This window comes from Anoplopoma fimbria, chromosome 17 (assembly GCF_027596085.1).
Source record: "Anoplopoma fimbria isolate UVic2021 breed Golden Eagle Sablefish chromosome 17, Afim_UVic_2022, whole genome shotgun sequence".
Lineage (NCBI taxonomy): Eukaryota > Metazoa > Chordata > Actinopteri > Perciformes > Anoplopomatidae > Anoplopoma > Anoplopoma fimbria.
In genome coordinates this window covers 2,883,692-2,904,239 of record NC_072465.1, presented here as the reverse complement: position 1 = coordinate 2,904,239, position 20,548 = coordinate 2,883,692, and the positions used below count along the sequence as shown (strand labels likewise).

The 20,548-nt window shown below is 39.5% G+C and overlaps 1 protein-coding gene across 2 annotated transcripts in view; it reads right to left on the bottom strand.

Moving 5' to 3' along the window:
• chchd6b (coiled-coil-helix-coiled-coil-helix domain containing 6b) overlaps positions 1–20,548 on the bottom strand; it is a 56,018-nt gene that overhangs the window by 17,276 nt on the left and 18,194 nt on the right. The window contains exons 5-7 of one of the 2 annotated variants that reach the window (XM_054617465.1): positions 18,387–18,470; positions 11,731–11,801; positions 893–1,028 (exon numbers count right to left, since the gene is read on the bottom strand). In XM_054617465.1, the coding sequence (XP_054473440.1) occupies positions 893–1,028; positions 11,731–11,801; positions 18,387–18,470 (291 nt within the window). The remainder of the gene's footprint in view (positions 1–892; positions 1,029–11,730; positions 11,802–18,386; positions 18,471–20,548) is intronic. The other variant, XM_054617466.1, reaches the window with a different exon arrangement.

Genomic DNA, 20,548 nt, shown 5'->3' with positions numbered 1-20,548 from the left:
ACCATCCCACTGGCAAGTGGATCTTTTGAACCAGTTTAAAAAGACTGATTGCTTTTATTGTGAGCCTTTGCTTCGCTTTTATCGACCATTTAAACTGCCAAATTCACCAATTGTTGTTTTGTGCCTTTTATCTACTTTGGAGCCGTATCAGTGCGTATTGTCGCGATAATAATGTTCAAATGGCATCCAGTCATTGTTTTTTTGATGGAGAAATTGGGTAAAATAAGCACTTTGTAGATAAGCGTAGGGTCTGAACACTATTTGCGAAAGTATCAGCAGAGAGCAGAATGCATTTCAAAGAGCTGAATGCCAAAACTGATTTTAATACACTAATAACGGTGTAATCTTCCTATCAGAAAGTTCCGAAACACAGTGCACGCCTGGTGACTTATAAATCCGCTCAATAGGCATGTCTCATTGATTCAGCTCCCTATCTGAAGTGTCAAAGTAACCCAACATGCAGATTACAATTCTCAGAAGTTAACTGATTCTGTATTAGAAATGAAAGGATTATTTGTCCCTCCACCCTTTTTGTTCCACCGTCAGTGTCACTGCCAAGCTCCTTCCAGGTCTCACTAATTACCTGCTATCGTCTAGTATTTGTTTTTAAAACGGGAAGCTAATTAAAAAATATATCTTAAAGGGTAAAGGAGCTACTCCAAGTACTCTGGCCAAGTGTGATAGTAAAAGGTAATGAGCAAGGAATGATAATGGTAATAACAAAACAATAGGAGTGGGATTGGAAGTAGAGATGCGTGGAGTCACCTGTCACTCACAAACCTTCACAAGTATACAGCAGACTAGTACACCCACACACACACACACACACACAAAAAAACAAACATTCCCTCACGCTCCCCACACCCACGTCTAGTATGTAGCCATCGCCTACCTTCTTGGATTGCTGGACACAGGTCATGTACTGTCTGGCCAGGCTGGAGCAGTGCAGGGTCTGCTGTGGATTTTCTCTGTAGCACTGGAGCACCTTGGCCTGCAGTTCAGTGCACACAGAAGCAGTCTGTCGAGGTCTACACAGAAACAGTAGGGAAGAGAGGAGAGTCAGTGTGACTGTAACACAGCACAAAAAAACTGACAATGTCTTCATTTACTTTGTGCGCTCAAAACCTCTTGGCGATAATTATCATGTTGTGTTTCTGACAGTGGATTGCATCATTGCATGAATTGCTCAGTATTGACAAAAGCATCAACAAAGGTTACTGTTTATTTATTGTCAGATATTGAGCACTATTGTTCGTAAGCTAACATAAGCAAGCATGGAATTCAGTAGGGCTGAATTAATTGCTTGCTTGTAAAAAAGAGTAAGGATCTCATTTTCAAGTCATTCTAATGTTTCAGATCATCATTTCAGATTATGCTACATGATTTTTTTGTAACTAAGAGTGACACATTATAACTTTTTAATAAAATAAAACAGGGTAGAATAAATCTGTTCTGAATTGTTAGCTTTCAAGCTCATCGGATTAGATAACTGTAATAGTAAACTCCTCTACATGATATGAAGATAACCTGCTTCTTTTACAACCTGGGTGTCACTCATAGTTTTTACTTTCATTCTCAAACAATTATGATAACATTTTGCTGACAAACTTCAAGCTGAGATCAGACGTGGCCATACTAGAAGGAGCGTAACAGTGCAAGGAGCAGAACCAGCGACATGATCAGACAGATTATAAAACAGCCATGAAGCTGAGATCTAGGTTGTGAAAAAAACCAGAATGTTCCTTTAATGTTTAGTCAAAGGACTTTAAAGCTGCACATTTTTACCATCACTATGCTATCTCAAGATAAAATTAGCTAAGGTGCAGTACAGTTTCAGTCTCTGACACTGATGAAAAGAAAAACTAATCAAAAAACCCAACTTCTACCAATGTTAAAATAATCAATAATTAATAATAACTGTGATTTCCAAATAAATAAAAGCAAATAGGTCCATGAGACTTAACGTTACCGTCTCCCCACAGTATGAGCATCACTATCTGTGTGATGTCATTAAATCTTATGAAGAGCAAGAGAAATAATAATACTTGAGATTGTTTATGGTTTGTTTTAGTCACAGTTGGAGAAGCTAAGATAGTTTCAAAGGCTTCAAGGTGCAGCCTGTGGAGAGAGATGAATTATGCATTGACAAAGCAGCTTAGGAGTCAAAGTCAAACTTTCTCTTTTCTTTTTATCTTACTCACACATACAGTACATGGCGGTGTAGACAAAAGCACACAATCATATCAACACACTCAAACACACAGAGACATGCGCATGCATACATACGTACACACACACACACACACACACACACACACACACACACACACACACACACACACACACACACACACACACACACACACACACACACACACACACACACACACACACACACACAGGTAGTGAATGCTAATCCTACATGAGGGTAATCCTTGAGTGCTCTGTTGCTTGTAGTAATTTACCTGCTGTTGTGACAGAACTCGTAACGGAAAGGATTGGGATATGGATATGTACACGCACACATACGTGCGGGGACACACACACACACACACACACACACACACACACACACACACACACACACACACACACACACACACACACACACACACACACACACACCTTATCATTCACAGTACTTCAACTTGAACAACCTCTCATATGCATACTCAGTCCACTAGCTCCAGAATATACAACAACATATTAGTACAAAATAGAATATAAAAGAACAGAATACAAAATAAAAAACGGAATACAACAGAACAGAATAGAACGAAGCAGACCACAACAGAACAGAATAGAACAATGCAAACCACAACAGAACAGAATAAAACAAAATGGAACACAATGGAACAAAACAGAACACAAAAGAACAGAATACAACGCAACAGAATAGAAAAAAACTGGATATAACAGAACAAAATAGAATAGAATACAGACAAAATAATATTACCATTAAGTCCATTAAGTAGATCAAATGGTAAATCATGTAACATCTTTTTTGCTTTTGCCAACCTTTCATGGAATTATGGATGTTTAAATTTCAATTTTTTTCAGACCAACAAAAGCAATTCTCATACATGACAACGTTTATTAAGTTGAGATTGTTTTGTGAACCGCTGTTACCCAGGTCAATAATGAACATCACCGCAGTGATTTTTTAGTCTGTATACAACTATGAAAAAAAAAGAACAAGAGACAGAGAGGGAAAGAGTAAGAATTTGAGTTCAATTTGATTGGACATGCCTATTTATTTTCGGAAGCTGACCACCTGACATTCACATATGCAATCATGCGCACAGACGCGCACGCACTGCCACACAAAACTGCCCTTGTGCCATTCCTTAAAGCAATTACAGAATCATGCACATACGAATGAGCTCAGTAGTTGCTGCCTTCACTGACAAATGCACACAATAAATGTGTGTGTGTGTGTGTTTGAGCTGGGCTTTGTAAATGCCCTGCACATGTGTGAGACTAACTGTACACACGGAACACTCTGGGCGAAATTCCTCTGCACTGGTTTTGTGTAGTCTGAAAGTGTGTGTCTGCGTGTGCAATGGAGGGTAGAGCGACAGGATTAAATAAATCACTGGCGGAGAGAATATTCATGAATAGAGAAGTGAATGCAACCTGAGAGAGAGAAAGAGAGAGAGAGAGACAGTGACGTATTAAATGATAAATAACCCTTGCATTTCGCAAGCAGAGACAAACAGTAACCCATGGCAACCATCACAGTTTGCCTTTTACCTTTGCCATGCCACTCTGTGCTCATGATGACTGTTGAATATGAGTGCACATTGCGAGACGTTTGGCCAACAGATCATTTAGTTGGGACACTGACGAGGTGACATCATGGTCTATAGAATTCACTAGTTGATGTTAATAAGAGTGACAAACACAGTTTCAATCATATTAAAGAAAGCTGGATACACTAATCTGAGGTGTGTTGGTTTGAGCTATTATTGAAATACTTAATAGTATTTCCAAAGTCAGCTCTTGAAAAAAAAGAATTTGTATTGTTGCACAGTAAATAAATACGTAGCTGTTATGTTGGTCAGTTTAAAATCCGCTGCCGAGAGTTTCAATCACATGATTAAAATTATATGACTGGCTGATGTTTGACTGCACTCTGACAGCTGGTCGCCATTCTGAATCACTGCCTAAGAGTAGGAGATAACAGCAACAATAGCCCAAAGGTATTAACTCAAGCTCAAATAGAAAAAATAAAAAAACCTTTTCTCTATTCAACAACAGAAACTTTCTGATACCAGGAGTGTTTTAATAATGGAATCTGAAGCAGAAAATTGCCTATGCTAATCTTCACCAACTGCTTCGTTTGACTGAAATTAAAGGTGAGCTCTTATTAGAAAAAACATTAGCCGCCCCAGCTAGTTTGATAGTCAACGTTTGCAGGGAAAAGAAGCAAAACAACACTCCAATTGCTTTCTGCCTGTGACGTTTGGCATAAATACGTGCACGAGTTGGGGCAGAAAGATTAGGTTCAAATTGTTAAAGTATTTCATTATTTTTTGTCTCACCTTGGCAGTGTGTGGTTTTCATGAAGAGAGCTCAAGTTCTGAGTTGCTGCAAAGCGTGACATTAGGGAATAAAGCAATAAGAAGAAAAAGGAGGAATCGTAAAGGCGTAGCATTTTATTATTCTCTCTTCGTCTAAGTTGGTGTTTGTGTTGGTGTGTGTGTGTGTGTGGTGTGAACAGTTATTAATGCCTGATGACAAGGATTTGGGTCCCTTTAAAGCAGCAGTCATGCCATTGTACTTTGGGATTTTAATATTACGCTGAGTGGAGGGGGAGGGAAGACCGGATCAGAAATGTCACTGCTGGTGTGAGATCAAAAAGAATAACAGAGCGTGCATCTTGTATTGTTAGAGGCTTTGTAAAGCTTTTATGATACTACCACAGGGATAACATCTACAACATAACATTTTAACTGGCAAAAAAACCTTATTTTCAGAATCACATCAAATCCGAACTACAGATTTAGATCATAAAACCTGTTATGGTCTGTCTAAAGACTGGAGTAACTCAGAAGCCATGATTATTTTGGCAGTCATCATAATGACTTATCCTGCCTGAAGTGATCCGACATACTAAATCATAAATTCATAATCTTACAACACCCCCAAAAAACTTCACAAAGTTTAATCTTAAATCCACCAAAGCAGGTACAAAATCTTCTACAGCAATCAAAAACAGCTACAAACCACGGACTGAAGACAGAACTCTGCCGTATCTGCTGACAGCTGAAGTGCTGAAGGGAGATAGGAATGTAGGGATGTAGTAGAACAATTCTCTCTCTGTTAGCCCAGCTGATTGATCCCCACCAAACTGACTTTGTGGGAATATAGGGAGAGAGAGATGGTAGGGGGATAAGGAGAGTGTTTCATTAAAACAGGTGACACGCGGGAACAAGATAAGGGCCACATGAGCACGTGTGTTTGTGTGTGACATCTCATCGCTGATAGCTTTTCAATCAGCAGACCTTGCGGTTGGACGACTCACTCGAGTTGTGGGTGACGTGGGGTGAGACATGCTCTCTGGAGCATTTCGGCGCTATCACCTTCCATCGCTAGCCTTTTATCATCAACTCTTTCAATTCCAGTTTTGTGTCATTTAATTTGTGAGCCTTTTTTGTTTTGAAAAACTTCAACTTTTCTTTTAAAAATAACACTGTAGCTTCAAATCCGTACGACAAAAAGACAAATAATCTTTAACTGTTGCTTTTATCGATGGAACTGTTTTTCATACAACCTGTTGCAAGTTACCCAGCTCGGCTAAATGAGTGTCAGGTATTCTACTGTATTTCAAATGTTGCTTGTACTGTGCTGTTCCTTTGTGTCACTATATATGAGAGGTCCTGTTATTCTTGTCCTTTGTGCCAATAAGCTCTATTACAACAATCAATTGATGATTGCATATGTTTCTATTAGTTGTCTTCACAGGCAGGATGCCCTGGTAGTCTAATTGTAAAAGGTGCTAAATTTGAAATTCCCGTGGAACAGGACGGCTTTATCAGCAGTGGCCGTGACCAAACCAGTGGTGCACAACAGACAGACTCACGCACGGCCACACTGGTAACAGAAACGAAGCTCAGAGACGCTCAGATTACAGCACACACAGAGAGGGAGTGTGACTGCATTACCTGCTCAGGACGCCATTACTCAATCATATCCTAACATAACAAATAGCTGTTTCTGCTACTTTAAAGCTCTACATTTTGCATTTAGCATCTTAAAGGTGATATGAACGCAATGTCTTCAGTTTGATTCCCATGTTTCCTGTCTCTAAACAGTTACGGGCAAATAAAAAGAAAGGTAAAACACCCCAAAAAATCCCAACAAGATAGTAAGAGAATTTCGACATAGCTACCCTGTCGCCTGCTATTTATATGCTGATTGTTTTGTCTGAACTTGCTGTCTTGTTTAATGTTGTTTAATCTTGTGGTGTGTTAAGTGTTATAATAGAGGACCACAATAGAAATAAGCGTTCAGGCTGATTTTAACGCATGTAATAGCTGCAGTGCAGTGTTAAGGTGTTTTTTTTGTTTTCTTTAAATAATAAAATACATAAAATCAATCAGTTTAGATCTAATCCAAATAGACCCAAGTACTAAGTAGAAACAACCCAAAATGTAGTTGATCTGGCCAGACATAATTTGAGAACACAAACACTGGTAGCGGTATGATTAGCAAGCAGCAAAGGTCAACAGTAACAGGACATGCTAGTCCTTGCACTGCACACTCTGATGAGTGTGACACCTTTTTTCTAATGTGATGATTATGACACACCAAATTGTGAGAGTTGATAGTGAGTCCAATCTGTTCCATTTGGGAATTATATTTACATACAGACGCAAATAAGAGGGACCTGACCCGACCTGATTAGAATAAATATCATTTGGACCCTGCCCGACCCAAGTTTCAGGTCAGGCCTTGGTTACTAAGTTCTAATACCAGTCCCAGCCAAAGCTTGTATTTTACTGTTATGGCAAATAAACTTCTGATTGATACTTACACATCAGGTCGCATCAACATAATAAGGCAATGTCTTGATAAAATGATGAAAATCTGTTGATATATGCAGCAGTGAAAATCAAATCTGACCTGTCTGTAATTCTTTTGCAGGATTGCTTGTGTGTGTATGTGTTTCTTTATATATATATATATATATATATATATATATATACACTGTACAGAGGCAGTCAAAGAGAAGTACAGTGTGTAAGTGACTGCAGCCTTCTGTCTTAATGGTAAATCTTTGCTGGACCACACAGTGCAGACAGGTCTTGTCTCTTGTAATGACTAGCAGTCTACTACCTTGTGGGGCACAGCGATCCTTACAGTCAGGTACCTGTCTGTTTCACTAATTGGACACGCTACCCACACACACACAAAAGAATAGACACACATACAGAATAAAGTAGATATAACAAACCTACATGAAAGAAGACTTTTAACCACTAACTGTCAGCAGTTACTTCATGGTGAATCCTCACACAGACATCCACCTGAGGTTCACTTAGGTTCTGTCTTTGCTCACACTTTGAGGGTAACAAGTTTTTTTAGAGGGGATTATCTTTTTTTTTATTCTAAAGTAAGCTAAGCTGCGATGTTGTGGGTCTCTTAGGTGAGGTATTTTTGTGGAATCTGGGTAGTCTGATACCCCAAGGCAAGGCTAATGGATAAACTTCGCTAACATGCCCCATGTAGTTGGGCGAGGCAAGTAGAAAATAGCACTAGATAAAAATGTACCACTCAGTGTGTCCCCACTCGAGGATAATGTTTTAGAGAGTGTGACTTGTGCAGTGCAGAAAAAGGGAGGCAATAACCCAGGAGGCTTCTTTCTGTCCTCCTCAGGTGTGAGAGGCAGCGTTAAGCTTCAACTTTTGCACTCAAACTATTTGGGACCAGTTAGGAATCACAGCTGGGAACTAGCAGACAAAGTGGGACTACTACAACTGTCAATAAATAAATGGAAATGACTAACGGGAATTTGTAATGGTGGTGTCCCTTATAACTAATTGAAGAGTGCTGTACCTGAAAAGCCCTTTAAGAGCTGTAGAGGTTGTGATACATTGCATTGAATAATTGTTTCGCATCTCTATGTATTATGTATTCGTCCCTAATAAATAAACATTAAATAAATGAATAAATAAATGGCTTTTCCTCATGCTTAATCTACTGACCTTGACCACTTCCTGCAGAAAAGCCTTCAGTAAACATCTTCTTTCAGTGCTGAAAACCCCAATCCCCTTCTCCACCTCTGAATAATGTGCTCTGGCTGAGGCTGAACCTTAAAATACGCATATGGTGTTTATATTTTTAATCAATTCAATCTTAAATGATCTCTCCATAGTTACAGGAGTCCTGACTTTTTCACTCCTTATTAATGCAGCTATAATTGTGTTGTTGTCATTAGGGCGTACTCTGTGCCAATTCAACTATCCAGAGGAAGAAGAGGGAAGAATCCAAACAATACTAGTCACCTGTCTTTAAAATCCCTACTCTTCATTCTCATACCTACAGAAAAGATGAAGACATAAGAGGATAGAGGTTCCATGAAAAAGATGCTGAGGACAATAAATAAAGGGAGAGAAAATTACAACCATTGGCAGAAGATGAAGAATTGTGAGTGAGTTATAAAAAAGAAATGTAGAATTAGGAAAATAAGGCGTTAAGAGAGAGATTCACAAGTAAAACTGCGACAGAGAGGAATACAACGACAGAAGGAAAGACAGAAGAAAGAGACATACTCTAGCTACATAAGGCGTTGGACTGTGTTCTCCCCCTGCGGCTCCCCTCCCTTCAGCAGTGGGTAAATAGAATAATTACTGAGTGGTCAGTGTAGTGTGAAATGACAGCGCGACCACGCCACAAAGAAACGCTGCCCAAATGCTGACAGAACATGACGAGCATGCGGCTGCCTGAATACAAAGTGTGCCCGTATGTGTGGCAGAGATAGAAAAAGGGAAAAAAAGGGGAGAGAAATTTTGTGCGCACACAAAAATAATGAGCAACACATTGTGGCGGGACAAAATGCGTTTCTTTCGGCAAACTCATGCAGACCTGATCTTCTAACCTCTTCTATGCAGCCATGGACAATAGCAAATCCTTGCTAATGTAATCATTTGGACAAAATTTTGGATTTGAATTGTATGCTGTTAAATTCAACAGACCAGGTGCAAGAAGATGGCAGTGACGGGGATGAGGTTTAAGCCCATCATACAGTGCAAAGCTAGCAAAAAGACCAAGCATCTACTTTTTTCTCTGCTGTTCCAAGGAAAGCACTAGACTGTGTGCTACTACTACTTTACTGAAGTACTAATACATTCACACATGTACTTCTAGGACAGCTTTATTGATATACTTCCTTTGCACTTGAGTTTAAATAATAAAGAGAGTGATGCCATTTGACTTAAACAGTCCTTGAACAGAAGGTTGCTTTTGAAGTTACAGCACCTTACTTCACAAAGCCTAATAATACAAAATAACAAACTAAACCAGGCTGCAAAACTGTTAACAGACACTACTGGTGACTTTCTTTCATTTCCCACCTTGTTAGGAAATGACTGGAAGTGGTTTTGCAGAGAGTTTGTTGAGAATTCAATTACGCCTCTGTGCTGCAAGCACATCAACAAATATAATGACCTGAGCCATACATTTACTCATTCATTATTATCCAGTGAAAATGTATCTTTTCAGATATTGCTATTAAAATATCAATGCAAAACTTTCAAATGAACCCTAATATGAAGTTATTAATGTTCAGCAAGGAGATTGTTCATTTTTCATTTGGGTTTTTTATGTTCCTGGTTGATCTCATTAGACTTGGATACATTTTACACGGCTGGCAGCAGAGGGAAAATAGCTGCCTCCTACATTAACTGTGTAACTTTTACAGGTTTTGTTTCATTTGTACTGAAATTCAGGTTTTCATGGTGAATGGTAAGACGTCAGAACGAGGGTAAAAAAGACAAAGGCTTTATGTGTTAATGGGAACTAAAATGTGAGGAATGAGCATGTGAGAATAACATGAAAGAAAAATAGATCTGAATTAATTAGCCATCTTTCATCAGTTTTACGATAATCATTGTCATGCACGCAGGGAAATGGAAAATGAATAGCTTTCTGACTAAACTGGATTCACAGAGACTCTTCTGCTCTCTCTCCCTCCAAAAAAAGGGTTAGAATGGGTGATAAAGAGGGCCGTAAATTGGCAAGGCCCTCATGTTCAGGCAGTGCCACTGTGCCGACGATTCAGTGTTAAATGAATCTGACATGCTTTTTGACAGCAGGTGAGGTCTGAACTCTGCAGTCCCAGAGGAGCACATCTGCTTCTTGTGAAATCGTGCTGTTTCTGTTTCGCTACCAGCAGAATGGGGCCATTTAAAAAGCCAAGTCTTCCATAATCTATTGTCATGATTACCAAGCTGGTGGTGGCCACAAGACAAATGATAATATGTGCAACATGCTTCATTATAAAAAATTCATAAGAAAGGCGAGGATGTTAATGTCAATTTCATGGTAAACATTGGAGATTGGGGAGAGAGTCCCAATATGCTACAAGAATGTATACAATATAATATATATTTTTGTAGAAATCCATACATAAAATCCAGCGCCCATTCACAACAGAAACTGCATATTCCAAACCAGCTTATCGGCTTCAAACAATTCAAGTTGTCTCTCTGAGCACTAAGGAGAATACACTGAAAAAACGAATACAATGAAGCTCTTGTATATTTCAGTTTTCTTTGCCGTGTCTAATTTTGATAAAAAGAGAAAAAAATAGATAAAGAAATCAGCAGCCTTAACAGAAATAAGAAAGAAAGAAAAAATAAGCAGCAATTGTTAAAGATCTATTATCCATTAGGCTATTATAGTGCCAAAAAAACATGTTAATATGGGTCAAAATATACTGCACTTAGTAGATAATAGGTACACTTGGAGCGGCCACTTAACAGAAGCAGGTGACATAGATGAAAGTACTGCCTAAATAATTATCGCCTGAATATCTAGGCAGTTTTTTGTTATAGTATGAATGTTATGACAAACTTACATGATGAAAAACTCAAAAATATGTTTAACACATTGTTTGAAATACTGTATTTAGTAGCTCAAAATCCTGAATTTAAAAAAAATGTATAAATTCTCAAGTTAAAATCAAAACTCTGAGCAGTGACAGATGTCAGAAGTATTTAACTTGTCATTCATCTAAAGAGGAAAATGCTAGCGAGCCCCGATACAATAATATGAGAATTGTGTTAGATACTATTATATGAGAGACAAGAAGTGATGACAGTAAATTATCACTCAGCCTCAACACTGTCTGTGTGAAAATGAAGGTTTGAACCGTCAGGCAGCTACAGAGGGTGCATGCTAACATTGCAACCAGCCTTCACACACATCTACTTTCTGACTACTGTTGTGTGGACATCCTGCTAGTCGGAATTGGTCTCTCTCTGTCTTCCACTGTGTTGAGGTGTGCTTTTTTTTTTTTTTTTTGATGTGCAGGGCTAGTCCAGAGAAAAAAACACACACTCAACTAATATGTTATTTACAGGCGTATTCAGCAAACTGCATTAGCCTGTGATAGGCTCGTTAAAATATAAAAGTACTGAGGCAGTAAGTAGCAACAATTTAATAAGTATACTGAATGGCTCATTCCACAGAAAATGGTGTTGCAAAGTAATTCACAGTATTTACCGGATGTGGGCCTCAGCTTTAGTTGCTGCCTCGTTGTACTGTTCTGCTGTCTGCTTGTAGTTGTCAAGGTTCTGGAGGCAAAGAGACAAAGACAGAGAGAAAGATCCATTCAGTGGTATTATAAAGCTCTGAAGAAGTTGCACTTCACTTTACATTTTAAAAACATCAAGTGGGCTGCTCAGGCATATGTTGCTTTTAATTACGGCTTTAACATTATACAATTTTTACATTACATCATTGCAAAACATAAAAAACAACATTGTCTAAGTCTTCAAATCAAGTCCAATGAATTAGAGCTTAACAACTTGCATTATCTAGATAACGTTACCACACTTTTTTAGCTTCAATTCAAGCCAACGATGATAAGAAAAATTCATAAAGCACCTTCCTTAATGTCACATTTGTTAAAATTGTGACCTTTGAATGTTACAGTGCTGCTTACAAATCTGAATGCTGATAGCATGTTGGTGCTCTATCATTTTTTATTTCATGCGAGAAACAGTGGCATTTAAGCAGCAATTGCTACACAGGTGGGGCCCGTGCCTAGAGGGTTAGGCCACATAAAGCACACCTCTACAGGAGCAATGAGTGGTCACAGAGTTAACTACCTTGTATTGTGGTCAGAGCTACACTAACTAGGAAGAAAGTAGTTTTATAGATTGTTATAAGATATATAAAGTGTGAAGTATTTACAGCCGCAGTACTGACAGTGTGTTTAAAATCATCAGCTCTGTAAGATAACCACCTTACAGTCAGTGCGTCAAAACATATGAAACTCATGCAGTTTGTCTAGAATGCACCAAACACAAGGCAAATCTGTCTCGCCAGCCTCTCATACACATTCACTGCGCAGTAATCACCATTTTAAACCAATAACTACGGCGCTCACGCTTTTACTTAATTATTCCCTATATTCCCTATAGATGGGGTGATAGGAGAGAAAGATAATTGAAGTGACTGAGCAGGGAAAGAGAGATGGGATCAGACACAAACCTCCTCCACAATCCCTAGCCCTCTACTCCTCCAGTGCCCCAAGTCATTTTCATATCTCATTATTTCATGCTGATCCGCAGACATGCTTCTCCTGAGCTGAATGTCTGGTGTTGGAAAAGACTCAAGTAATGTCATAGCCATCTTGTTCCTTAATCCTATCTCCTAGTATGCACTACAATGTAATAATCTGCCCCTCAATCCTTTTCTCTCCTGTTCTTTAAAGAGACAGTAAAGTACAAGTCATAAGTCTAGTATGTAGGGGGAGAGGCTATTTTACCCTAACCAGATCAGTACAGTTTAAGTATCCGTCCAGTCATATTCAATTTTCCTAATACCAGAAACTGCCTCAGTTGAATGAAGAAATAAGACAAATTAAGAGTTGCTTCTGTAAGAGGATTTACAAAAAACATCCGTACTTTGCCATGTTTGGGGCCATTCTTGTGGTTTTGGTGAAGGAAGATAACTTAAAAGTTCTGATTGGCTCGGAAACAGACATATTAGCACAACACCTATTAGAATAACTGAAAAAAGATTGTGGTAACAATTCAGCGACCTGGAACCAAAATATAGACAACGTAGATTAGAACAGAAATAAATGAATCTGTCCAACTACAGTTAACATTTCTTATGTCATCTAAATTTGTTTCCCTGTTTGTTTGTCACGGTTTTAACAATTCCAAAATTCCCGAGGTATAAGATTTTATCCCTGCCAGTTATGTTTTCAGGACAGGATTTAGGATTTTACTCCTCTTGCTTCTAAGTCTCCGAATTGCAAAAAGGTGGTCTAGGTTTAAATAACACACCTTGACTGCAGCTCCAAAGAGATGAAGCATACTTCATCCAATCGTGTAAATTTTGAACAAAAGACAGTTCCAGACCTCAGAACCCCTGCTCAGGTGCTTTATTAATCTACTAAGCATCAGACATTACAACAAAATACCATCATTTGAAAGTGCTAGAAATCAAGTCCTGGGTTTATAGACCTTAAAGAGAGAGAGTAAGTCTCTCTTCTTACTGAAGGAGAGTTAGCTAATACGGGGCTGGCCCCCTGGGAATTTGTGTTAAGAAGTTAGCCACATGTTAGCGTCTTAGCCTTTAGCCTCAGGTCAACGACTCAGTGGGTACACTCAACAGAGGAAAACTGAGCTGAAACCTGAAAGTCTGTTTGCCTTGTGGGACATCCAGTATTGGAGCAAAGATAAAAAAGGCTCCACAGGGGCTTGTACCCATGGGTGCTTTAGATTATTCAGGACACAGAGAGTAGGGCACCAGCAAGGGAGGCAGCAGGAAGAGGTAAAGTGAACCTCTATCTGCTGAGATCAAGGCTCTATGTTATGGGTTTGGTGGGGTCAGGCAGTAGCTAATAAAGTCCTTCCTAATAAGAAGAGGATAAACAAATGAGAACATTTAGCAATGTTAGCATGGTGGGTATCTTCTCTTTTCCAGCTCTTACTTCCCACCCCTTTAACCTAGTTTTGACCCATATAATGCCAAGACAAAGTTTTTGGGTGATTGAAACTGTAAAAATCTTTAAAAAAACAACAACAAAAACAACTTAAAATAACAACATCTGGTTTAACTGCACAAATCACAGCGTCAATATAAAAGAAACTGATGAAATTGGAAAAATAAAGATTTATACATAGATTTATATATATACTCATACCTTTAATCCGTACACTAGGGCAGTGGTTCTCAAATGGGGGTACGTGTACCCCTGGGGGTACGTGAAGGCACTCCAGGGGGTACGTGAGATTTAAAAAATATATATTTAAAATTAGCACCCATTCAAAAATCCTTTAAAAATTGTTATTTAATAAATATTCAATAAAATATGTGTAAGTTCATAAACTGAATTTAATGCAACAATGCAATCGTCAGTGTTGACAGTTTAATAAATCAGACACTGATGGCGCTTAGTATTACATCTTTTTTTCAACCAAAAATGCTTTGCGCTGGTTAGGGGGTACTTGGCTAAAAAAGTATTTCACAGGGGGTACATCACTGAAAAAAGGTTGAGAACCACTGCACTAGGGTATGCAGCTCTAATCCATAAAAACTATGAAATCATTTAATTCCCCTTATTGCCTGGTTTGGTAAAACATGGCCACATAAAGAAAAATATTGTCTCTACCACGAGCGCGTCCAACGTAAAAACTTGTAAATCATGTATTCTGGAGAATTATCAGGAATTCACAATGTGGGGTCTCTTCTAAATTGGAACCATTTAACATTTCCTGTTCTGCCCAGATAATTTAGTCTCTTTCTCTCTCACAAACGCACACTAACAGTCAAACAACTCTATCATTTTATCCATGGATATGTACAAAATGGTTAGTTTTATTGGTTATGGGAGGTATGTTAGAACATAAGTTAGTGTTACAACTATATTGTCTCTGGTTTTGGTAATACAGCAGATATAATATGGGGAAAATTAGGAGACATGTGTGTTTGGACTACATCTTAGCCAGCGGAAATGTTGGGGGACCGCAAGGATGTGTGTTGTTTTTGTGTGTTTCAACATTGCTTTTTTTTGTGTGTCTGTTGACAGAACAGACCGAGAGCAACAGCCCCAGCTCAGCTCTCATGACACCAGAGAAGTGGCAGCACTATCACTGGCACACATGCTCTGAGCTCTTCCCAGTCATTTGCACCCATGGGGACAAAAGCCCAATGTGGGGAGACAGAAAGGGAGGGGGTGATAACCCTCAATGGGGGGCAAGGTTTTGGGGGTGTTGGAAAGACTCGTGGCGGGGATTAGTGTGGGTGCATGCGTGCTGCGGGTGCGTGTAAGCTTGCATACATGCAGGTGTGTGACTAAATCTTGGTTTGTATATGAATGCTTGTGTTCAGATGATCCTTGCATGAACACTCGTATGAACACCCTCCAGCAGCTGTGGATTGAGATGGGCTGATGTCAGGATTTTTAGGGAGGGGTGGTTTCACGCTCCTCGCTTGGACGAAGACGGATTAATTTTGTCTTTTTTCTTTCGTAGGGAGCAGTAGACGAAGGAGGGGGGGGGATTAAAAGAGGTGAATTTTAAACTGAGACTTGTTTACAGAGTCACAGGATATGTTGCCACAGGGAGACAGATATACTCCACCTGTACACTGGGAAGAGATTAGGGAGGCATCCACAAATAAATAGGGAGGAAAGGATTTGGGAGTGAGGAGAAGTTGAGGATGTACTGGTGTGTTTGGGGGCTGTTTCAGTCTAGGGATGTCTTTTAGTGTGTGAATCTGTATATGCGTAGAAGAGGGGAAATGCAAAGTTGTGCAGTGGATTGGCCACTCTATCACAATTACCTCTGAAGTGACAGCATACACACAAACCTGTCACAATAAAGACACACGCATTTGTGTCAGTAGTGGATTCTAATAACATCCACAGCCTTTGGACAAACACAATAGTCTGTTATCGTCATTCATCCCTTAAGCAAACTGGACACACAGAGTGTATTTGTGTGTCCTTTCATACAGGTAATCAACCAAACACACACACAAATACACACACACAAACACATACACGCACAGAGCTATTAGCCTGTTAGAAGGGGCTGCTGCTAAGCCCAAGTAAAATGTTGATTCAGGCGAAGATCACACACCAATTACCAGTGGATTCTCCTTCTAATCTCACTGCTCTTGCATTTGGCTTAAATCTCTGCCTCAGATCATCAACACATCATGGCAATTGCATGCGGATGAGTGTCTGCTTGTGTGTGCATGTTTTTCTTTTTTTTATGCACCAAAACAATACAGTAGTTTGAAAGAGCTCCGCCCTGTGAGATTCTCCAAGAATAAAAGCACAGACTGAGATTCACACATAGAAAATGGCGTTCAACACCTTTTATATCTTTTTGCATTCACTACAGATGGTGAAGGAGACCCTGACAGAGTAACACAGAGCTGTCTTCACATGCTTTGATCTTAATGTATGTGAAGAGTGAGGCATATTACTGTTTCAAATTGTGACTGACACAGGTCATATACATAAATGCAAAACACAATTCAACGTTTAAGTGGCCATTTATTTCAGCCCAACCGGTATTTGCCACAGGTATGAGAGTGTGAAAGGAGAGAAAAAATAGGCAGGGTAAAGGAAAGGGGGGGCATGAAAGGAGGCCTGGATGAATGGAGTGCTAGATTGGAAAATGAAGGAAGAGAAGGAGGGAGACGGACGCCCGCTCAGGATAGACTGTTTAATGCACGGTCCATATAGCCTCTTTATCTATCGCTCTCAGTCCCTCTCTTTCTCACTCCCTCATTCGCATGCAGGTCAGCTGCGAGCAAGTGAGGGGTGAAAAAAGCGATAGAAAAAGCGACTGCGGCGGAGAAAGATAGAGCATCCTCCACTCTTCTGCCAATCAGTCTCTTCCGTCAAGCATTGCAGCGTGTGCTGCTTGCTGCGCGGTGTGCAGGGGCCCCTCCATTTAACTTGGCTATGTAAAAGGTTTTCTCAGAGGCCTAAAGGAGGCGAGTGCCAGGGACCAGATAAGGTCCCCCGTCTGCCTTATGGGCCCTGCCGGATAGAGGGAGAGACGGGGAGAGCGATGGAGGGGGAGTGAAGTCCAAAACGGTGCCTGAATACTGGAGGGTGAGTTGTTAATGTGAGGGGAGACACACAGCGGATTGAAGGATGAGGGAGGAAGGAGAGTCTATGTGTGTCTACCTGTACATTTCCTCCCTTTCACCTTCCTTCATCTGCTGTTTTCAGTTAATATGTATCCTTAATAAAAAAAGATTTCCTCTACATCATACTTTTATTGGGTCATTTGGGTTTTCTGATAGTTTCCTTCCTTTCTTTACTTCACTTGCACTCTGTAATTTCATTCTCCCACCTCTTGTCCTCTCCGTCCATTCCTAAAAGCATAATGCGCTTTTTACTGCCCTAAAATTGTACACCAGTACCAACCTTGCTCCTCAAAAGTCAAACAACATTCATCAAATCACCGTACTTGAGGCTTTTACAGGGAGCAAAATATCAACGACACATTAGTGCTTAGATGGAGGGAACTCAGGTCATAATTTCTTAAAAGCAGCCAACAAACAGCTTTTTTTTTGCCATTTTTAAAAAAGACCACAGGGTTGCTGGCTAAAGGACAGAGTGATGAGAAAACCACAGTACATTTGATTAGACAACTGAACCTCTCTGAGTGAGGCAACGCTGTGAAACCTCTCTTGAGTGCTGGTCCATCAACAGTGAGTCGTGACTCTCATCTGCCTGCTGAAACTTTCAATTCATTTACATTTTCATTTTGACATTGGTATGTGGGCTTGACATTTCCGAGATGGGAATAAGTGTCTTGTGTCTCAACGAGATTTTACTCCCCAAGGAGAGTGAGTAATATGTTACGTTAAGACTTGTTTGATATTCCTTATGTGTGACGGCTTCTTTTCAATAAAAGCCTACAGGAAGATTGTATCTTGTTAGTAAGGTCTCCCGTTAAGCATGTCAAAATGAATGCTAAAAGTGCTAGAATATTGCTCTCTAAACTCCCCAATTAAAAGAATGATTTGATCAAACGTCATGAAAGGAAATCAATGCAATGCAACTAATGGACGCACTTGAGGAAACATGTTTGTAGGGAAAAGCCTTTCCGATGAGTTTAGGCTATTTCATTTTAATGGTATACGTGTTTTTAAGATGGATAAAAGGTTCTTACCTTTTTCTCCAGTATTTCTAGTTGCTCTTTATAGAAGCTGGATATGCTGGCCAGTTCCTTCTCTTTCCTCGTCAGCTGTTTTGCCTGAGAACGGGAAAGAGAGAGGAGAAGACACAAAAGAAGACAGAGGATAAATAAAAAACATTGCTTTAATAAAAAGTAAAAAAAATGGCTGACTATGAAGAACCGCTGTTGTAGAGGTTGTTTATATTGACACATGTCAATTTACTAGACTAATATGACCTGTGTAAGCTTGTCTGTAAATACTCAATTCTGACTGCCTGGCAAAGAAGGAGGAAAAGAAAATCAATCCAGGCACTAATTAAAATTTCTCATTTGACATAGCTACTAAGTAGCTAGAATTACTGAAAGGAATGATATAAAACATCACATTCACTTCTTAGCTTATGAGCATGCCACACACATGGGACACCAGCCAGAGGTAAATGCTGAAGGGAGAAGAAAGAAACCCATTGCTCTCACTGCACAACAGACGCAGAAAATATGAGAAATTAGAAAAATTGGTTGAATACATCCCAACTATAGTAAATATAATTGTAAGTATCAATCAACTCTACTTTATATTGTAGTAAAAAGTAACTTTATCAGCAGATGCATAACCACTGATGTATATTACAGTAAGGACATGTAACACATTTTTTACCAAATGCAAGTTAAATGCTAGCTAAGCTACAGGGGGAATAAGATACGTCTTTTCTGTAGCAGAGCGCAAACAAAACAGACATCAAATAGTTTCTTTTAAAATCAGATTAACAGCACGGATGTATTAGGAGACCGCAGTAAAAGGATTATATCCCTCCACAGAGGGTGATTATAGCATCAAATTGCAGGTTCATGTTTTTTTCAAAGCATTTTTTATCACAGTGTTACTTCACATATGTTACCTCATAAATCCACTACTGTATGGATATGGCATCTATTATGCTTAGTGGAAATCTATACTAATATGTACAGAAGTACATCCCACCTACGCCACAAAGTAAAAACATAAAAAATGGCTGTTTTACAGCAGGTCCATCAAATGTAACAGAACTTACAAAACTAATGAGGCGGCATGTGACTGACACAGCGGAGCCGGGGCCTGACATGGCGATGCTGGCGTTAGGATGAGGCGATAGGCTTTAATATGCCCGCTGAGCCAAACTTTGACAGGAAGCAAGATGGCAGATTGGCTGTAGGAAGACCAACAGTTTGGGCCATGGAGAAGCAGCATGCAAGCAGAGGAAGATAGGAGGCAGACGTCAGAAAGATGCACTGTGAAGACAAGTTGCCAGTTCAGCTTCAGAAATGTGCATGCACTAGGGGGTTTGAAGTACAAGATTTATTTTTTGAGAAAAGATTCACTAGAAGACGTAACATGAGTGACGCAATGTAGACATCTTGTTTTAATGGCATGAGGCTTCCCAATGTGTCAATATCATCACACAACCCCACAAAGTGGAATGAAAAGGGTTTCCTTTATGATAATTATTTATCAAAATAACACCATAAACAGAACCAGCAAAAGAGTGATGAGAAGCTATTACAGCGCTTTAAAAAGAAGATAACAGAGGAATAGTAAAAGAAGATGGGCAATCCAAAATTTAAAACAATTGCGAGCATTGTCAAGACATCTGTGTAAGTGACCGACAAGCAAACTACTGTACTGTGATTAGAGTTGTTCCAATACTGTTACCAGTATCGCAAAATGCCTCTGGTACAGCCTAAAATCCTGGAACGGGTATTTGTTAGTATGCAAGCCTATACACCGATCCCATATCACATTATCATATCATTTATCAATTACGCTGCACAGGAACAACAAAAACACGTGTCACTTGCTACACTATACGTACAACCAGCCTGTACGATATTGCACATGTTAACTCTCAACAGAGGTGAGAAAGAAGCGAGATGGCTCATTTATTAGCTTCTTTAACCATCAGCTCCGGAATAATCTGCGTCCAAAATTGATGAGGCTAACGAGGGAGCCATCTCGCCTCTTTCTCATCTCCGTTGAGTGCTGGACATGCACAGTTCTAATCAGGCAGGTGCTGGGGGTGCTGCTGTTACGTTAGCCAGGGCTAAGAAAATGTCAGCAATGGTATCTGAATATTCAAATCAGCCTATACGCAGGTATCTGCATCAGAATTTGGATGACA